The following is an 18,516-nucleotide window of genomic DNA, read 5'->3' on the forward strand; positions in this document are numbered from 1 at the left end:
AAAAGGAAGTTAATTGGCTCATTCTCTGTTTCGGTGTCTCTCAGACGTGTCCAGAACAGCACTTACCCTCTGTACATGCTACCTTGACCATAACTATTTGCTGAGGTTTTTTTTTTTTTTGAAAGACTTAACATTCCCATTGACTAGAATTTTTGGGTGCCCACAGAGTGAAGAATGGATTCACTACAATAGCTGAACTGCATTTAGCAAATGCAACATTGGAAAAAAATCCACATAAAAACACGTAGGAAGATTGATCACACAATTTTATTAGAGTCTTTTGAACAATTGCATTATGTTGTTCCTTTATTTAAAAACTCTTGCAAAAAAAGACATTGGAGTGGACTGGTTTCAACCCTGAGCATTAACACTGCATATCAAGTACTGTAGTAAAGAAGCTGGTTAAGTTTGTAGCACTAGCACAAGTCACTGATATTAATCCTCTAGGTGATCAGGTTTTTACAAAAAAAATACATAGTTTTCAATAAATAATGCTTAATTTTACAACTTTGATACAGCAATGTCATACACTGTTTTGACACATACTAAACTCTGCATGCTATATAGTCTACTAGAAGACAAAACTTTGCCATGCATTTTCTTTTTCTAGTGCTAGAAAACACTTTGTCCTCCAGTGCATTGCCTCAAGCAGCCTTACTATCTTCCCTCTCACAGCAATAGGCCGTACACTGGCATGCAAAAACCTCAAGAAAAGGTTTCCCCCCCACCATCACTCAGACTTCTAAACAAAAGTACTTTTCAGCTTTTCCCCCCAAGACCTGGAGTGGCTATGAAAACTAATTTCATGTGGCCTTCAAAAGTCTTTGAAATTACATATTTTAAAAGTGTCATGCTTGAAAAACTGCTCTAAAACATTCAATTTCCCCCACCTGTGGCCATCATGCAACATCACTGAAATGTTGTAACCGTCAAAAGTCCCACACTGGAAAACAGGCCTCCATTTTAAAACAGCCCACCAAAAAAAATAAAAAAGAAGAAAAAAAGTATCACAGTATTTATGTAAAGACTCCAAAACGCCAACATATATACAAGAGCAAAAAACAGATACAAATTGTAAAGGAACTAACAATGGCATATAACTCTTCTCCCTGGTTTAGCCAGGAGTTGAGGCAAGTTGGTTTTGGAGATAAGCAGGATGATGGAAACAAAAACAAATTGTGACAATGGGAGTTCCTGGATTAATCATTATTATTTGATCAAATTTCTTCAAGCAGTAAATCACTCTCTTGATTTTCTTAGAAGTCGGAGTTCACAAAATTTAACACCATAATTAGTAAATTACATTGCTAAATCAAACTGTTTTTCCGAATATATGCAAGTTTTAGAATCAGTCTGTCTCCCTTACGGTTTTTCATCCTTCAAGATTTCGCTTCACAGAAAATCTAGATGTTGTAACTAACCACAAAAGAAGAAGCTTGATTAATTAATAAGGATTGAAACCTCCATTCTCACACTTCCAGGTTGTTCATCATTGAAAACCATTCACCCCTTCTTATCCATATTGCTTTAGGGGTTTCCTTGTATCTGCAGAAGTCATTCCTTTGAAATTGCTGTCAATCACAATTTTCTAAGACTTTTTAAAATATTCCTATCTTTGCACTGGCATAAGTATTGGGTTTTCTAAGAGAATCTCAACCCAAAGAAGGTATTACTTTTATACATGAAATATTACGAACTTTTGTTTCCCTTTTTGTAAGTCTTTCTACACTTTCTGCACATTTGTGCTTTATATTGAATATAAAAATAGGTCTTTAAAACTCTATTTACTTTAAACTCACTAAAAAACTACTTGCTTGTGAAATTCTCTTACAAATTCACTGCATCCATGTAGCGCAGATAAAACTAATTAGGCAGTTAATTGGTATAGGTAGTGTGCAAAAAAATTAAGAAAAACAAAAACAATCACAGCCTTCAATGTGGGTGAGGGAAGAGGAAACAAACCAAAGGAATAGACTTGTAAAGTAGGGGGAATGTAAGGCAACTCATGGAATTAAGTTTTTGTTGTTTTATTTTCTTCCTGGCCATTGTTACAAACAAAGGTTATGAGGAACTAAGACACCTATCCTGCCAGCAGCCCTTGAGGCAAAAGCACCCATGAAACTCAATGAGATTTTTTTTTTCTTTAACCAGTGCAGGTTTAAGGCCTTACCAGGCAGAACTACGAAGATGTACAAAGAGAGAGAGAGAGAGAGAGAGAGAAGGAACTTATGAATCATGTTGAATATCAAACACCTAAAAATTACATGGCCCTGATTTGACCCCACACCAGTTTTACCTTGGTGTAACAACAAAGTTGCACTTCCCTCAAACAGGCCTGAGGGAAGCATCAGACTGCACACATGCAAACCACATTCAATAGACCTGGAGAAGTTTAAGCGGGATGACAGTGAAAGCCTAAAGAGTATGAAGCACTTAAAGGATGCTTGGAATGGGTCTTTCTATCACATTGGTGAAAGACTGCCATAAAGGAATAACATATTTCTTAGTCGTAGCTCTTTTAAAGGAAAGGGGGGAGAACACAATAAAAACAACAAAATGGAAAGAATGCTAACTTTATGAAAATGTTCATTTTAAAATTAAAGAAAGAATCAACATGTTCGATTAGGTTTTACGTTGAGCTGACATCGAGCATTACAAAGTGAATTGTCTTTCCAGATAAAAAAGCTCAATTTTCTTCTTTCTGTCAATAAATCTGATTACACTTAGAGTAGTATTGCACAGAGACAAATACAAAGATTGTAAAAGAAGGCAACAGGAGATACTAAGCCTGAAACAGGACTGCTCTAGCAGGTCAACAAGAATTCTTATTCTACTTAAAAAAAAAAAAAAAAAGCGCAAGAAAGAGAAGTTGAAGATAAGAATATTATTAAATATGACAAACGCAAACAATGAGAGTAACTTCGCAGATGCTATATTAATGATCAGAAAATTGTGTTTACTCTCATTGATATCAGCAGGAGCTTAGGGATTCAACAGGAACGAACTTCAGCCCTAACAGTGTAGTGGCTTAACCAGAACACTACCGAATTTGCCACGAGCAACATGCAACTTCAAACTCAGAAATAAATGAAACTCAAACTGTCTGGACAAAAATATCTCCCTGCACCATATACCTTCACTCAAAATATTCATTTGATATAGTACTGTATAATTCCCATCCAGAAGAAAGAAAAGATATACTTCTGAGTGGATATTCTTTGACTAAAGTAGACCTGTTGCTCTTTTAAAATATGCCTGACTGCTCTACACTTGGATCTTTTAGTTATCTTTCACTAATATTTTAAATGGTAATTTTAAAAACACCTTCCAAAAATACACGAGTTGAAACTTTCATAGGCTGAAACACAGACCTTATTACAATGCAAACTAAATCCAGCCTATATTTGACCATAATCATTCATAACTCATTGAACATCTGTAAAGCACAAATGTTTAATGACACTGCCTATTATCACGTTAATAAACAAGGATGCATATCAGAAGAAAGGGACTGGAAGAAAACATCCCCATACTCTCATGATAGCTTGAAGAATTACTAAGAGAATTTTGGCTCAGTTTGAAGACTAGAACCTGATCAACTTACTCCATCACCCCAGCCTAGGAACTGATTTTCAATAGCAGGATAGTGAATGGCTAGGCTAGAGCACTTCAGTGTATCTATTTTCTTTCACTTTTTTGCCTAAGAAGAGATAAATGTCATTTGTTTTCAATCTGATTTCTAAGTTATTATATGGAGAACACACTAATCATTTGAGACCAAAAACTGAAAATTCAAGAAACTCTGTTTTATTGAGGACTATCCATTGCCAAGGATATCTTGTATTTGTTTTAAAACACAGTTTCTCATAAAGAATTATCACAATGCAAGACATAAATTTAAGTTCCCAGATATGCTATATCTCTTTTCTGATAGCAAAAATTTAGGCCAAACAACTTTTATTTAGAATCATGAGTGTTTTTATTATTATTATTATTATTAGAAAGAGATCAGATTATATTAATCATTTTACTACCAGTTTATTTAACTAACCTAAAGTAAGATATCTCACCACTTAAATGCCTAAGAGTTGTCTTTGATTAAACATAACATGCATGCAGGTTTTAATGTTATGTTTTATTATGCCTTACAAATGTGTATGCAGGATTTCCATTTCAGCAAGTCCGAAAGCCTGTAGCAGTGGTTGCCACCAAAATACCAGCACAGTGAATTGTCCCTGTAAACAGCTGGATCATTCATTAGTGGATACGAAATAAAGAATTTACCAATGCCTATCTTAGTGTACCAGATAAAAAGTAAACTTCTTGAGAAACAAACTTCCACCTTGCGAGTCTGTTTATTGCCATCAGCAGTTATTTCAGAGCGTAAAACTGAAATCTGATGGCTCCGAAGGAAAAAAAAAAGACCAAAAAACAAAAAAAAACGCACACTTACAAAGTCTGTTCGCCTACAGCAGTCGCTCGCACGCCCCCGCGCTCCCCGCGCCGCCGCGGGCGGCAGCGCCGCTCGGCAGGGCGCCGCGGCGGAGATGCGGGGCGCCGCGCATCGAGACGCGCCGGGAGCGAGGAAACGGGAGCGGCAGGGAGCGGGCCGGGGCTCCCCCTCCGCGGCGGCGGAGCAGCCTCGCGCCGGCCGCTCCGCGCTCCGCGCAGGCCGGCGCCCCCGCCCGCCCTTGCCCCGGCGCCCCCGCCTCTCGCCTCCCCGGACCCGCCTCCCTGGAAAGCGGCCGCGGCGGCGGCGGCCGCCGCCGGGGGCGGCCCGCGGAGCCGAGCCGCGCCGCTCCGCGCTCGCTCCTGCCGGGCGCGGCCGAGGGGGGCGCCGCGGCGGCGGCAGGGCGCGCGGAAAATAAGCGGGGCGAGTCCCCCCGCCGCCGGGGGCCCCCGGCCCGGCCCCGCGGCGCTGCCCGCACCGAGCGCGGCCGCCGCGCCGCTCCCCGCGGAGCCGCACAGCGCCGGCGCTCCGCGGACGGCGGAGGCGTGACCGCCGCGGGGGGCAAGAAAAAGAGGAAAAAAAGAAAAAGCAAAAAAACGCTCCTCAGCTTCGCTCCCCCCTAGCTCTGTACACGCACTATAGCCTACCGCTAACGCTCCTCCGCGGGTGGGGGTGACAACATGGCATCTCCAGCGTTACTTCTACAGACACTAATAGCGATACGAGTTTCTATCAGTTCCAGCTGATTTATTAAAATTGTCAAGATACAGACTTTCAGCATTAAAAAAAAACAGGCTATGATGTTGACAGTGCACAAGTCTGCTTTTGCCATCATTTGCTACAAAATATGCAGATGGTCTGTACTTTAGATTATATTGCACAACATGAGAAACTTTAACTATGTGCCTTTTTTTCTTTTTTGCTAAAATCGAGAATCCAGTTTCATACCTTCCATCTGGGGCCCCATCCACATATCACAGCGTATGAGATACATAAAGTCCTACTATAGTACAGTACATATACAATCTTTTAAACTAAGATAACAGCTCTGAGGTCTATATCACCATTTTCAATAAATCTTTACCTACAAATATTGAACAAATCTGAACTATAGCTGTACAAAAAAAGTGTTTGTTTCTTTTTTATTTTTTAAAACCACAAGGCCTTTAGATGCAAGGATTATTTTTTAAAATTTTAATCCTTTTAAAACCAGGACGTAACGTACCAACAAACTTGCATGCTAAAAACAGAGGAAAAAAAAGAAAATAAAAGGGAAGAAGTGCCTGAAAAGTCTTACTGAAAAAACACAGCAAGAATGTTCCCTTTTCACTGTACAAAAATACGCCTGAAAATATATTAATTTTTAAAAAAGACTGAGGTCTGTTATGTATCAAAAATGTTTCAATACCTTTTTGTACTGAGGTCTAGGCTGTCTGGTATTCAATCAAGGAGGTATAAGGGAACAAGTTACAAAAAAAAAAGTTGGCAAGTAGAAATCACATTTGTAAAACCATAAACAATTTGATCTGAAAAGTAAACTCTGATCTTAAGTCAGTTCAGTTATTTGTAAGCGTTTGTACAGTCTGCATTTTTTCAAGCTCCCTGCAGCTTTGTTAAGAATCGGATGCATAGAAGACATCAGTTTTCTCCCTCCAAAAAAAGTTGCCATGGTCCCTTTCGGAAAAAAAAAAAAAAAAAAAATCAGAACAGTTCTTTAAGATCTCTCACGGGAAAAAAAAAAAAATCCACAAACCCCCTTGAGTAACAGTTGTGCTGCCAAAAGACTTCTTCGCAGACCATCTTCCAGACTTCAATTGGAGACCGACAAGCTTCAAACAGCGCCTTCTGTATCATTTTTCCCCCAGTCCCATTTGCCTTTGTTGTTGTTGTTGTGATCACCAAATGCAATAAAAATTAAAAACACAAAAAAATTAAAAAAAAAATCACAACTCCCGGGCTCGGTTTGGAACTAACTTCGAGACTTTTTTTTGTTGTTTTAAAAGAAAACAAGACTTTTTTTTTTTAAATCATCGTCATCGTCGTCGTCGTCGCCGCCGCGTCGCTCCGGCCGCGCCGCTCCCGGCGCCGGCAGCACCGCCGCGGCCGCCCGACGGGGACGCGCCCGCGGCGCCGCTCAGTACGTGAACACCAGGTCGGAAAAGTTCGCCTCCAGCCAGTCGCCGGCGATCATCTCGCTCAGCTCCGGGGTGCAGTAGTCGGGGAACTCGAAGTGGGAGCCGAGGCTGCCCTCGCTGAAGGAGTCCAGGTCCTTGTCCACCAGCGAGAGCGAGAGGTTGCCGGCGGCGGCGCCCACGCCCAGCTCGGCGGCGGCGTGGCCGTGCTGCGAGAAGTTGAGGCTGAGGTCGAAGAGCAGGTCGTCCGCCTCCTCGCTGCCGGCCGACGAGGTGGAGATGGAGCGGGAGGAGGCGGGCGAGAGCCCGGGCGGCGGCGGCGGCGCCGGGCCCTGCTTGGTGATGTTCTTGAAGCTGTAGTAGAGTCTGCTGCCGCCGCCGGCGCCCGCCGCCGCGCCGCCCCGCACCTCCTCGTAGAGGCTCGCGCCCTCGGTGGACTCGGCCGAGGAGCTCAAGGTGGGGCTGGCCGGCACCTTGGCCACGTTGTACCGCCGCAGCTGCTGCTGCGCCGGCTCCTCGTCCTCCTCCTCCTCCTCCGCCTCCTGCTTGATCCGCAGCTGTAGCTCGTCCTCGTCCTCCTCCTCCTCCTCCTCCTCGTCCATGAAGACGCACTTGACCGTCTTGCTGCTCACCTTGAGGGTGCCGAAGACGTACTCGTCGCCCGCGTAGTCCCCGTGGTGCGCGGCTTTGGCCCCCGGCTTGGGGGGCGAGGCGGCGGCGGCGGCTTTCAGCTTGCTACATTTCTTGCTGGAGCTCTTGGCGCTTTTGCTGCTGCTGGTGGTGGGTGCGTTTTTCTCCGGACTTTGGCTGGTGTTGGGCTTGGCCGACGGGTCCATTTTGGGCTTTTTCCTGGGCCGGTATTTGTAGTCGGGGTAATCGGCCATGTGCTTGAGCCGCAGCCTCTCCGCCTCTCGGATGAAAGGGATCTTCTCGCTGTCCTTCAGCATTTTCCACCGCTTGCCCAGGCGCTTGGAGATCTCCGCGTTGTGCATGTCCGGGGACTGCTCCATGATTTTTCTCCTCTCGATTTTGGACCACACCATGAACGCGTTCATCGGTCTCTTAATGTGCCCCGACGCCGTTTTGCACCAGTCCGGATCGCTCTCGTCCAACGCGACCGGGCTGCATGCCATGAACTCGCCCTCTTCCGTGTCCATCGCCTCCCTGGGCAGGTTGCTCTCGGGCTCGGCGCTCTCCGCTTGCTGCACCATGGTGGGGTCCTACGGTGCCCCCGCAGCGCGATCCTCCCGCTCCGCCCGCCGCTCCCCTCTCGCTCCTCGGGCGCGACAAAGCGGCCGCCGCGCCCCCTCCCACCGGCGGCGCACCTTGCCCTGCACGGCGAGCCCTCCGCCGAGGTGCCAGGCGGGCGCCGCGGCGCTGCCCCGCAGCCCGCTGCGGCAGCGGCCGGGCTCGGTGCGGCTCGGTGCGGTGCGGTGCGCTGGGCGCGGTGCCGCGCGCTGCCCCGCCGCTGCCGCCGCCGCCGCCGCCGCCCGCCGCGCGCTGCCCCTCCTGCGAAACTCGCGGCTCCTCGCCCAACTCGTTATCAGGGTTTCATATGGGTGACATCACTCCCGGCGCCGGCCAATGGCGCGCCGCGGCCGCGCCCCCCACCCCGCCCCCCGCGCGCGCACGCCCCCCGCGCGGGGGGTGGCCGGCTGGGGGAGGGGAACGGCGGGGCGCAGGGGGCGCAGCGCGCTGCGGCGGCCGCCGCCGCTCTGCCCGCGCCGCGCGGGGCTGCGTCCGCTGCCCTCGGCCGCCGGCCGCCGCCGGCCGCGGAGCGGGACGGGGCGGGGCAGCGGCTCCCCCGCAGCGCGCTCCCCTCGGGCGGCCGCGCAGCCCCGCGGTGCCGGCGGCGGGGCGGTGCCGGCGGCGGGCGGCAGGGGGCGCCGGCGCTCCGCGGCGGCGCCCGGCGGCGGCGCTCGTGGCGCGGGGCAGCGGGCGGCGAGGCGCTCGGTGCCCTCGGGCCGTGGCGGCGGCGCCGCCTTTGTCCGCGCGGGCCCCGCGGCGGCGGCGCGGGCGCTGCGGGCGCCGCCCGGTGCTGGCGGCGGGCGCGGGCCGGGCGCGGCACCCTCCCGCCCTGCCCCCGCCTCGCCGCCCCGCTCCCGCCCGCCCGCGTCGCCTGCGGCCGCGCAGTGACGGAGCGGAGCTGCCGCGCCCCGCGGCCGGTTGGGAGGACCCGGCGGTCCGCGGGGTTCCCTGTGGGTCGCGCACCGCCCCGCGCGCGCGGCAGCCGGCGGCGCCCAGGGCCGAGGTGAGGCCGGGCCGGAGTGGGGCCTCGGGCGGCCGGTGCGAGTGGGACAGCGCCGCCTCCGCAGCGCGAGGCGTGAAAACGTGGGGAGAGCGTCGAGCTGTGCGATTCCTTTTTTGCTGTTTTTTCCCCCAGGAAGCATCTCGCTGTTCACCAACGTGGTTATTGCAGAGTGGCCGCAACAGACCTCGCTGTTCCGGACGACGTTACGTTTATTTTCAGCGCAGGATTTACAAGGCCCAAAGCTGAGCGTGTCCTCGTCTGTGGTCGTTGTGTTTTGTGAAATGTGTTGTGAAAATGAATTTTGCTTTGCGAAATATGTTGTGAAAACGAATTTGCATACAGTTCTCTTAGCCCCTGTATTTATTTATTTATTTATTTATTTTCTCTGGCTGCCCTTGGCAAGGGAGAAGTCTAGTAAGTTTTGTGGTTGTTCCTCGCTGGCCGCAGCCATGATGGCAGAGGGGGACGAGTCCTAGTGCAGCCTGTTCTCTGACTGACGCTAATGGGGCAGCAGGTCCCCTGGTAAATCACCCTCTAATTAGCCCAGCGGTTCATTTTCCTCAGACCACTGCAAAATTCCTGTGTTTGGGTGACGTGACCATGATATCATATGGCTACAGTGTGACTAATGCTGTTATATGAATAAATAAAAAAAAGAGCCTCACCTTGTTCAGCTTCGCAAATGCAGCGGCGCTACCAGGTCTTAGCTGCGCTTGCTAAGACGTTGAGGGTAGTTTGCAGGAGGAGCAGAGAGGCAGGTAGCACAGCGCTGCGTCGCTTCCTCCGTGGTCACCGGCCAGATGTGCAGAGCAGAGGGAAGGAGAAGGGCCTGGGTTCAGAAAGTGTCTTTCTCTCATGCTGAAGGCGGGTTTTGAAAAATGCTATTCCGCCTCACCGAGAGGACCCGGAGGAGGAATTTCTCCTCTGAGGCTCACTGCCGCCTCTCGCTCCCTCGTGACTGTGCCTGGGTGTACAACCTAGCCCATAATAATGCTTATCCTTTGGGAGATATGAGGTAAAATGGAAAATTTTCCTGGCAGGGTTCAGCCAGCCATAGAATGTTACGATTTAGAGAAGCCGTGCGAGGCGAGGGTGCAGTGCCGTTGGGACTGGCCACGTCGTGCCGTGGCCACAGTCGGCTGCGTCCGGTCTCTGGGGAGAAGGCCGCGGGGCCCAACCTGCCTCCCGCCTGTGAGTTCGGTGCCTTCCCCCCGTCCTGCGGAGAAGCACCTCGACCCGGGGGCTCCACAGGGCCCCGGTCTGTGTGGCGGAGGTGGGGAGTGCGCTTCCCACAGCGATGGCGGGGGTATCAGTCCCAGGAGACAGAGCTGGCTGCCTGCCTTGAGGGAGGACAGCTTCCCTGCTGCTGGGACGCTGCCTGCTACTAAACGATACCAGGGCACCAAGAGGCTCAGACAATCATTCTGTTAGGATTTTTTTTATCTGTAAATACGAGTATTCAGATTATGAAAACATTTGCTCCTGTAGGAAATTCTGGGATTTTTACATGTGTTTTAAATCCACATAGAAATAAAAGGAGTCTTTGGAATAGTTTTGCAAAATGAAGCTCGCCAAAATAATTTGTTTAGGCTGTTTTGATGGTTTTAATATGTTTTAATTTGTTGTCACTGTTTCGGCTTTTATGGGAGATTTCATTATGTCATATAACTGCATGAAATTCAAGCTGATGAGATGAAATGTTTCCTCAGTTTCATATGAAAAGAATCAAAGAAAGTGATGCTTTTTCATAAAATACCTGTATTTTGTTGATTCAGCATTTTCCGAGATCCATGAAGTATTTTGGGAAATTTTCAGTTAATTCCAATAGAAGCCTTATAATCAATGAAGATAAGATTTTTTTTAATGACTGGGAATCCATCTGCCAGGATGAGAGAATCTGACATTTAACACATTAAGATTGACAAAGATCATTTTTTTAAAAAAAGCTACAGTGTAGTTTGAGGCCAAGGAAGTCCTATACCCTTAACACTATCATTACAACATAATTTAGCTGGGATGTTTTCTCGCCTTCACTTGTGTCCCTTGTGAAGAAAAATATTAATACTGTGGGGATCTCATAACTTCTACAAATCCCATTTTCCCATTTTTGTAGTATATCTCATTTTCTGATGTGTGTTGGCAACATTTCAAATTTTCTCAAAGTGATCTTTTAAATATGAACAGCATTACTGTTTGCTGCTGCTTGTTAATGTTCGGTTCTGTTTGTTTTTTGCTTTATTTCGAAGTGTGGTGCTAGGAAAATAATGAAGTTGAAAACAGACTGATAAATAATAGGCACACTGAAGAAGACAATTATCCTGAGGATTTTAGATATCTGATTAAAACATGTATATGAATAAGTAGATATTGCTGTTAAAATGAAATAATTTACTCATGTAAAAGCAGTTCAGTAATTGTATGTGTGCATGTGTGTATATTCCTATTAGAGAGGAGCAGTCAGAGCTAACAGCCCACTACTCATTCTTTTGAAATTCAAATGAATAATCATCTTTCCATTATCTAGGTCAATAGAAGGCTGGGCTACCCCAGAAAGTGGGAGAAAACAGGTAAAACAGGATACACTAGAGAGCTTAATGCCTGCCTCCTTCGATGGAGGCTGTTTCTACAGTTCTGTGTCTACACTGAGCTCCCTGGAGCACCAGTTTAGGGACAACTTGTTATCTTGAGTGCAGTGCAGCGTGAGTATATAATGCCAGTAAAAGCACTGAGGTCTCTGAGTCTAGAGATTGGCTGGATGCCTCCAAAGGCCTGAAGCTAGCCAGCAGAAAACACTTCACACAGGAATATGGGCTGTCGCAGTGTGGCCCTGCGTCCTCACATCTGCCGTCCTCAGCGCTCAGGAAAGTGAAGTGATCGTGTTTTTAAGATGCAAGGGCCTGGCTCGATGCTGCTCTTTCAAGATTTTGACTACCAAAACAAGAATTAAATATGGCCAAAAAATATATCTGTTGTTGAAGAAACAGTGTTCTAGTGAAAGCAGAAGATGCTCACTATATACTGTCTGCTGTCTGTGCGGCAAGCTACCTCCATCTCCTGGCGCAGCCCCTGCTTTTCGTGGCACTCTTGCCAAATGCATGCACTGATGTGAAAATTGTGTGTGTGAGGTTAGATGCAAGGCTTAGATGTAAGTAAACTGAAAGTGAAGACTTTTGCTGTTCTAAGTGTGAAGACAACCCTATTATGAGTACAATGTTCCTTTTGTTTTTTTTTATTTCATGCCTGTTTTGAGTTTTCATTGTGCTACCAATTTTTGTCTGGAGAGTACAAAATGGCTTTGCCTGAAGAACATGTGAAAAAGTGGAGTTACCTTTTGAAAGGTGTGGGAAGTGGTTGAATCACGAACTGTAGTTTCAAAATGAAGGAGAGAAGTTAGAATTACAATATCAAGAGAGTTTTGTCTTTAACAGGAAACATGATGTGTTCTGGGTAGAGGGGGCTACACCCAAGGTTAGATCATGAATGCATGTCTTGTGGATCTTACCTGGAATAAACATAAGTGCCTTGAGCTGCTCAAGTCTTGTATTCACGAGGAGAAAATAATGTATGGTCTTACCTCGTGTTAACTAACAGAAGATAAAATAGTGAAAAAGACATAGCAGCTGTGCTTTTCATGAGCTAGCGAATACTACCTTCCTTACAGTTTTTTTCTCTTAAGCTGCTAATTCACATAAAAAATTAAACTTCCTTGTCATTGCTAGAAAGGTGGTATCCTTTCCTCTCTTTTCAGCTACTGTATGCTGGCTACCACAAGCTCTTCCAGTTGAGGTTGCCTAAGACTGTGGTTTTCAAAAGGCTTTCTTTTGAAAATGAAAGCATTTAGGCACCCAGAACTGACAACGAGTGAATTTCACAGCAAGGAGTGAAGTGCACTGATTTAACTGAAATAGAATGATCACTTGAGAGGATAAATTAGTTTAGGCAAAATCCAGAGAAACTCCAATTACATCAACTTTGAAATTGAAATATAGACAACAGTACTTAAATGTACTTAATCTTGAGTTTGTGTGCCAAAATCTTTATTTTGCCAAGAGTACCTGCATCAGAGAGTTGTGGCGAGGATTGCGCCAGTGCAGGTTTCCAGATGCTGCAGCCCTCCGCAGCTGGATGGGGTTGCTGTAGGTGTCCAGCTGGAGCCCGGAGAAGCTGTCAGTGCTTGCATGAGCAGCTCCTCCTAGCTCACTTCCTTCCAGACCTGAGCATTCAACTTACTCGTCAGCCCCTGTGCAGCTCTACTCCTGATCGCGTAACAGAAATCTGGCAGAAGAACTGCTCCTGAACTGCTGGCTGTCCCTAGGTAGTCCTAGAAACATAGCTTAACCACGGGTTTTAAAAGTTTGATCAACAAAGACACCTCGGGACAAAGAGATTTTATGCAAGTTGAAACAATCCAGGAGTTAAAAAATGAGTGGTTAGCAGCCTTATTCTGGCAGTGTAGACTGCGTGCAAGGAGTATGGCTGGAATCGGCTCAGGGCATCCTGAAGTGTGTTGTTGCTCCTCCACCCTTCCCTAAAACATTATCAGCCAACAGCATTGGTTCACTGGGGCAGTACGGATGCCCAATTTCTTCTTAGTCCTAACCTACTGATCTTAGAGCAGGAGATACTTTAAGATACCAAGATGTATCAATAACCATGTTTCATAATATCACCCTGATTGCAAAGTGCAACCTAGTAAAAAATTTCCAAGCATATTCCCTGGGGCAAAACGCTGCAAAACCATTTGGCTGTAGGCATGGCATAAAAATAGTTGTGGGATGTTCCACGTTCATCGCAACCCTTTCAGAATGTTTGTTCGCAAGCAAAAATATATTCTTCCCCGTTGTGAGACTGAAACCTGTCCCAGGCTCCGCAAGTCAGACTGGGTCCCTTCCCTCTCTCAGAGCATTGTAGTGCTGGTAGTTTTGTCTGGCATATAATCCTCAGCTACTTGTGTGTAACCCTATTGATTTGAACGTCTGCCCCCAGCAACACCTGCGCAAATTTGTGGATGGCACTGGGACTGCACAGATGCCATGGAGGGCATATTCTGGCAGACAGGATATTTATTACTGGTAGTGATGCATGAGATGGAAGGAATCCAGAACCAGGCTGAGTTTGTGCAGCTGGCAGTTAGAAATTTACTTGCAAACTGAGCTCATTGGGTAGGAAAATCAGTGTGATAATGAAGCCCCCAGTGCCATTTTTACCAAATCACTTTTTGGGCAGGAGAGCAATTTAGAAGAGATGTGTCTGTTATTAAAAGTGTCTGAAAATTGTACTCGAAAAAAAATGAGAGGAATCCCATAAGAGATTAGATCACAGTTATTTGATATCAGAAATCACTGTTACTAAGCCTGTTTCAATAGAAATGTCTACCTATTATCTAGAATTCTTGAAATACATAAATTGAATAAATAACATAAGTTTAATTTTAACTTAATTTTACTTAAATATCTGTTCAGTAGCCAGTTAGATGAAATTAAAAAGAGAACAATATTATTTTTAGTGGCTTTTATTTTGTTTGGTATGAAATCTTTAATAAAATTCCAAACAACTCAAAGTGACAGAGTTTGTTTATAAAACTATGTACGTATGTTGTTGGCCTGTAAGCATTGACATTCAGAGTGTTTTAGCAAGTCTCTCAGGGGAAAGTGTTGTACCTTGAACCAATTATACACCATCTCTGGTTAAATTGCAAAGCCAGTTTGCTTAATATGGGTAATTTGATGTTGTAAAGTATTTGTCAGTACCCTAGGGTAGTCTCTCAGGGCACAGAGGTTTCACTGTATAATATTTCACACTCATACATGTGCCAGTTAACCTGCTTAGGTGCAGATTATTTATGGCTCATATAGGATTTGTTACATTATGTACTCAATTTATGCTATGTGCTCGAAATTTATCAAGTCTAGAATGATAATCACAGTAGTTGTACTCCTTTTGCTTATTTTTTTGCGGGGGAGAGGGAGGATCTGTTCAGTCCAACAGGCTTCTTAGAATGTGAAAACGAAACAGGGACATAACAAAAATATGTAACAAAATTGTGTAGCGCTGGACACCACACTTAACATGCCCATTGGAGGTATAAAGCATATTCCCAATTGAACACATACACACACACAGATTTGCCATTTACCTTTTCCTGCCTCCTAAAGAGCAGTGGAGGATTGCAGGTGCACTGTCCTTCCTGTCAGCTACCACCAAATAATGTTTGAATCTATACAATGGGAGCAGAGTATGTGCTTTGCCTCCATTGCCTCGAAGGAGACAGCAACAAAACCTGCAGAGAAAACACTTAGCAAGTCTCTTGTCTCATGCCATGTTGACTGTGATCTGCTGATCGGTTGTCCCTTGCATATACCATTATAGAGCAAGCAAAAGGCCACTCTGCAGCATACGCCTGGAAGACTTTTCGTTTACAGGACTTATGCAATGAGCAGGATTCTGCAAAATCCCTCAGGAGTTTTGCTAAGAAGAGCCTTGCCCTAAATGCAGCCTAGTCCCATGTCATTTCCAGATCACATAACCAAAGATACCTGAGGACATATCCATAGTGTGACCTGCCCCGCCAGCTCAGCAAGAAATCTCACCCATCAAGGAACAACCCCGACGCCAGTTTGAGCAGAGCCTTCTGATGGGGGAGGCGTAGATGCATTATGGGTGGTGTGTGGAGCCCAAGCCAGCAAGCTGGGTGGTTTATGTGCTGGCTTTGTGCCAGGCCAGCTCAGGGGTCTTCAGAAGCTTTTCCCAGAGCCAGGTTTTGGAGAGAGACGTGTGACAATCCCTGAAAAAGAAGTGGCAGCCTGAAAATGGGGCAAAGGGGGCCAGAAGTTGCAAGAAGCTGAAGCTTCTTGTGTGTGGAGTAGCATTTCTCATATGCAGGTACTTATGGAAAGGTAATCTCCCTCCTAGGCAGCTGCGAAGCTTTGCACTGTAGGCAGGAGCTATTTGGTGGATCGACTCGACGCGTCTGCCAGGTGCCCTGGCTGCGTTCCCATATGAGCTGCTGCTGCCCACTTTTGGCAGAGCTCTGCCTAGGAAAGCAAGGGACGCAGGCTCCGGGGACGGCAGAGACGTCCCTCTCTAGGCAGACTTTTCCTGCTGGCAATCCTGGGCTTGGGTGTGCACAGTCAAGAACTAAGTGAAAGACGTGCAACAGCTGTACAGTTGAAAGGGAAATTAGAGCTTCATTACCGAACAAAGCAGTAAACCACATAATATTCCTGTTGGTTGTATATATTTAGAGAAAAAGGTTGTATGAAGATCTTCATCCAGCTCTTTATGTCCATGTTTTGTGTTACGTCTGTGTAAATCTTTCTACTACTATTGTTTCACAAAGAAATAAATTTAACAAATGTTTCATTGCTTATTTTTTTCCAAATGGAAAGCAAACAAACAGACCTCCTAGTAATAAATAATATCAGCAGTCACAAGAAATTCTACAGTACCTAAACAATGAAGTAACATAGAAATAATGTTTGTTTTATTCCTACACAAAGCCCTGCTGAATTCACAGGAATGCATTAAATATGCCGAATGTGACTGGGACTCTGGGAAAGCAACACTTCTCTTAATAGCAGTTTTAATTTTCCATTTTTATTAATTTAGAAAATTGAATAATAACCTTAAAATAAAAGACACTACCTAACTGTAAATATATGTGTGTATATATATATACAGGCATTACTAATTCTTATGAAAATTACCTTTTTTTCAGTTTCTAAAGGAATATCCTGCAAAATTATTAAATATTCACCAAAAATCAGTAACTGCAAAAAACAGCATATTCCTCCCTCCAATAACCTTTGTTTTGTAGTAAAAATGAGAAACATTTCTTTATTTCACCCTCTATTTATTATTTATGAAATAATACTGGAAATTCAAGGTGCATGCAAAACCTTAACTGTACCAGTCATTTTATGATGACGAACACATTCATTTGAAAAAGATTCTTCACCTTAAACCAAAAGCCCAAACTGTCTCTCCTTCTCCTTCGCCTCCTCCTTCCCTTGGCTTTCCCTCCCATTACGAACTGTACACTGTTAGTGTTAGTGCCACCATTGTATTCAATAACATTAGAGGCTTGAAGGTTTCCTGATGTTTTATCACACAATAATGAAAATATCATAACACTTCTAACTTCATCAAATCAGGCGTTTCATTACAGCATCCTGCAAGTATAGAAAACTGATTGTCTTGTGTCAGCATGGCCTCAATCTAGCTCGTGCATACAAGACATGGTTACTAATGATCTTTGTGAGTCAGCTGAGACTTGGTTTGATTTTCAGTTTTGCCGCACTAGGAATTGTCAGTCAGAGTAACAAATAGAAAATGTTTATTACAGCTTATCATATTGTTTGTTTGACAAAATGTTCAATCAATAATAAACCAAAAATTAATAATTAATTGAACTTGCAGTTTGCACAGAAGTTTATAGCTCACAACAAACCAATGTCTTAGGTAAGGAGCTCTTATGATCACTTTTACGAAAGGGAACTCGGGGTTCCAGTTTTGGGGTTCTCCCCGCACCATCAGTGCTGGACAGAAAAAGATGGTGCTGGGAGCTGGAAACACCTTCCCAATTTCTGTTTCATCCTTTACTGGACAAAACACCCTGCTCTTCCTGCCGGGCTGTGCTACCTGTTGGAATGTCTGCACTGACAATTAAGTGTTGTACAGAGGAAACTCATTTTTAAGCACAGATGTGCCCCAAATTGTTAGTGCCCCAAGCCTGCCTTTGGGCACAGTCTTACGCCAAACTGCAGACCTTCCTGGGGAACCGACAGATGACGATGGCTCCTTGGCCAAACTTTCATTCCTCTCATCTGGGTGGTTTGATCATCTGTAAAGCATAGCAGTGCAACCTCTCTCACTACCATATGGCCTGATTTCAGCTTTTTCTGAGAATCCGTGGACATTTTGAAGCTGAGCTGAAACCGATGTTGGGGAAAGATTTCCTACGCCGCAGAACTAATGTGTCCACGTGTCCCCTTGCAGGGAGACACCCTGTAAAGCATCAGGTCTCGTGTGAACGAGAGTAACGGGTCTTGCTCAACCCCCTCCACATTCCTTTGCATATTCTCTCCTCTTCAGCACATCCCAAACTGCAAGAGGAGAAAAAGGGTGGCTAACCAGCTATACATAAATTTAAAATTCCTCTCCAAGCTCTTAATTTGGCAACTTAGGCAGAAATGAACCAAACCAGGAACAGAACATCTGACTTGGCGGTAAGATAATTTATCTAAGGCTACACAATGAGCCTGGCAAAACTGAAATAGTCCTAAAATCCTGCTGACTGCAGTCCTGTGGGCTGTTTGCCGCACAGTCTTCAGACTAAATGAATATGTACATTGAGAAGTCACGTTTGAAAAGACAGCTTGCTACAATGCAATTGCTCCCATTTTGGGCCAGGGTGAAGATCAGAATTGGAGCCAACCCAAGTAGCAAAATATATGAAACGGAAGCTTTTTTTTTTTTTTTTTTTTGCATGTGAACAGTTTTCTCTTGAAATGGGTAATTATTTGGGAGGATCATCTAGTTTTATTCTCAAACAGGGAAAAAAAAAGATTATTGTCATGTTGTTCCATTTCTGTGTTATTCTGGTAATGTACTTTAGTGACTGTGTGCATTTCTGATTATTCAGAATCACTTCACAGAGAGATTGAATCTACATTTTATCTAGA

The 18,516-nt window shown here is 45.5% G+C and overlaps 1 protein-coding gene and 1 long non-coding RNA gene across 2 annotated transcripts; one reads left to right on the plus strand and one right to left on the minus strand.

Moving 5' to 3' along the window:
- Positions 1-248: 248 nt before the first annotated feature.
- SOX11 (SRY-box transcription factor 11) lies at positions 249-8,137 on the minus strand. The gene has a single exon (XM_026097232.2). The coding sequence runs from the start codon at positions 7,791-7,793 to the stop codon at positions 6,585-6,587; it is 1,209 nt and encodes a 402-aa protein (XP_025953017.1). The 5' UTR covers positions 7,794-8,137; the 3' UTR covers positions 249-6,584.
- Positions 8,138-8,297: 160 nt separating this feature from the next.
- Positions 8,298-11,196, plus strand: LOC135327816 (uncharacterized). Its single transcript, XR_010388201.1, has 2 exons — positions 8,298-8,833; positions 8,966-11,196. It is a non-coding gene; the product is annotated as an uncharacterized LOC135327816 (long non-coding RNA).
- The last annotated feature ends 7,320 nt before the right edge of the window (positions 11,197-18,516 follow it).

The sequence above is a fragment of the Dromaius novaehollandiae genome, chromosome 3, assembly GCF_036370855.1.
Source record: "Dromaius novaehollandiae isolate bDroNov1 chromosome 3, bDroNov1.hap1, whole genome shotgun sequence".
In the NCBI taxonomy this organism is placed as follows: Eukaryota; Metazoa; Chordata; class Aves; order Casuariiformes; family Dromaiidae; genus Dromaius; species Dromaius novaehollandiae.

What these genes read in the sequence shown, in the direction of transcription:
- SOX11 (XM_026097232.2), bottom strand. Translation starts at nt 7,793, where the DNA reads ATGGTGCAGCAAGCGGAGAGCGCCGAGCCCGAGAGCAACCTGCCCAGG.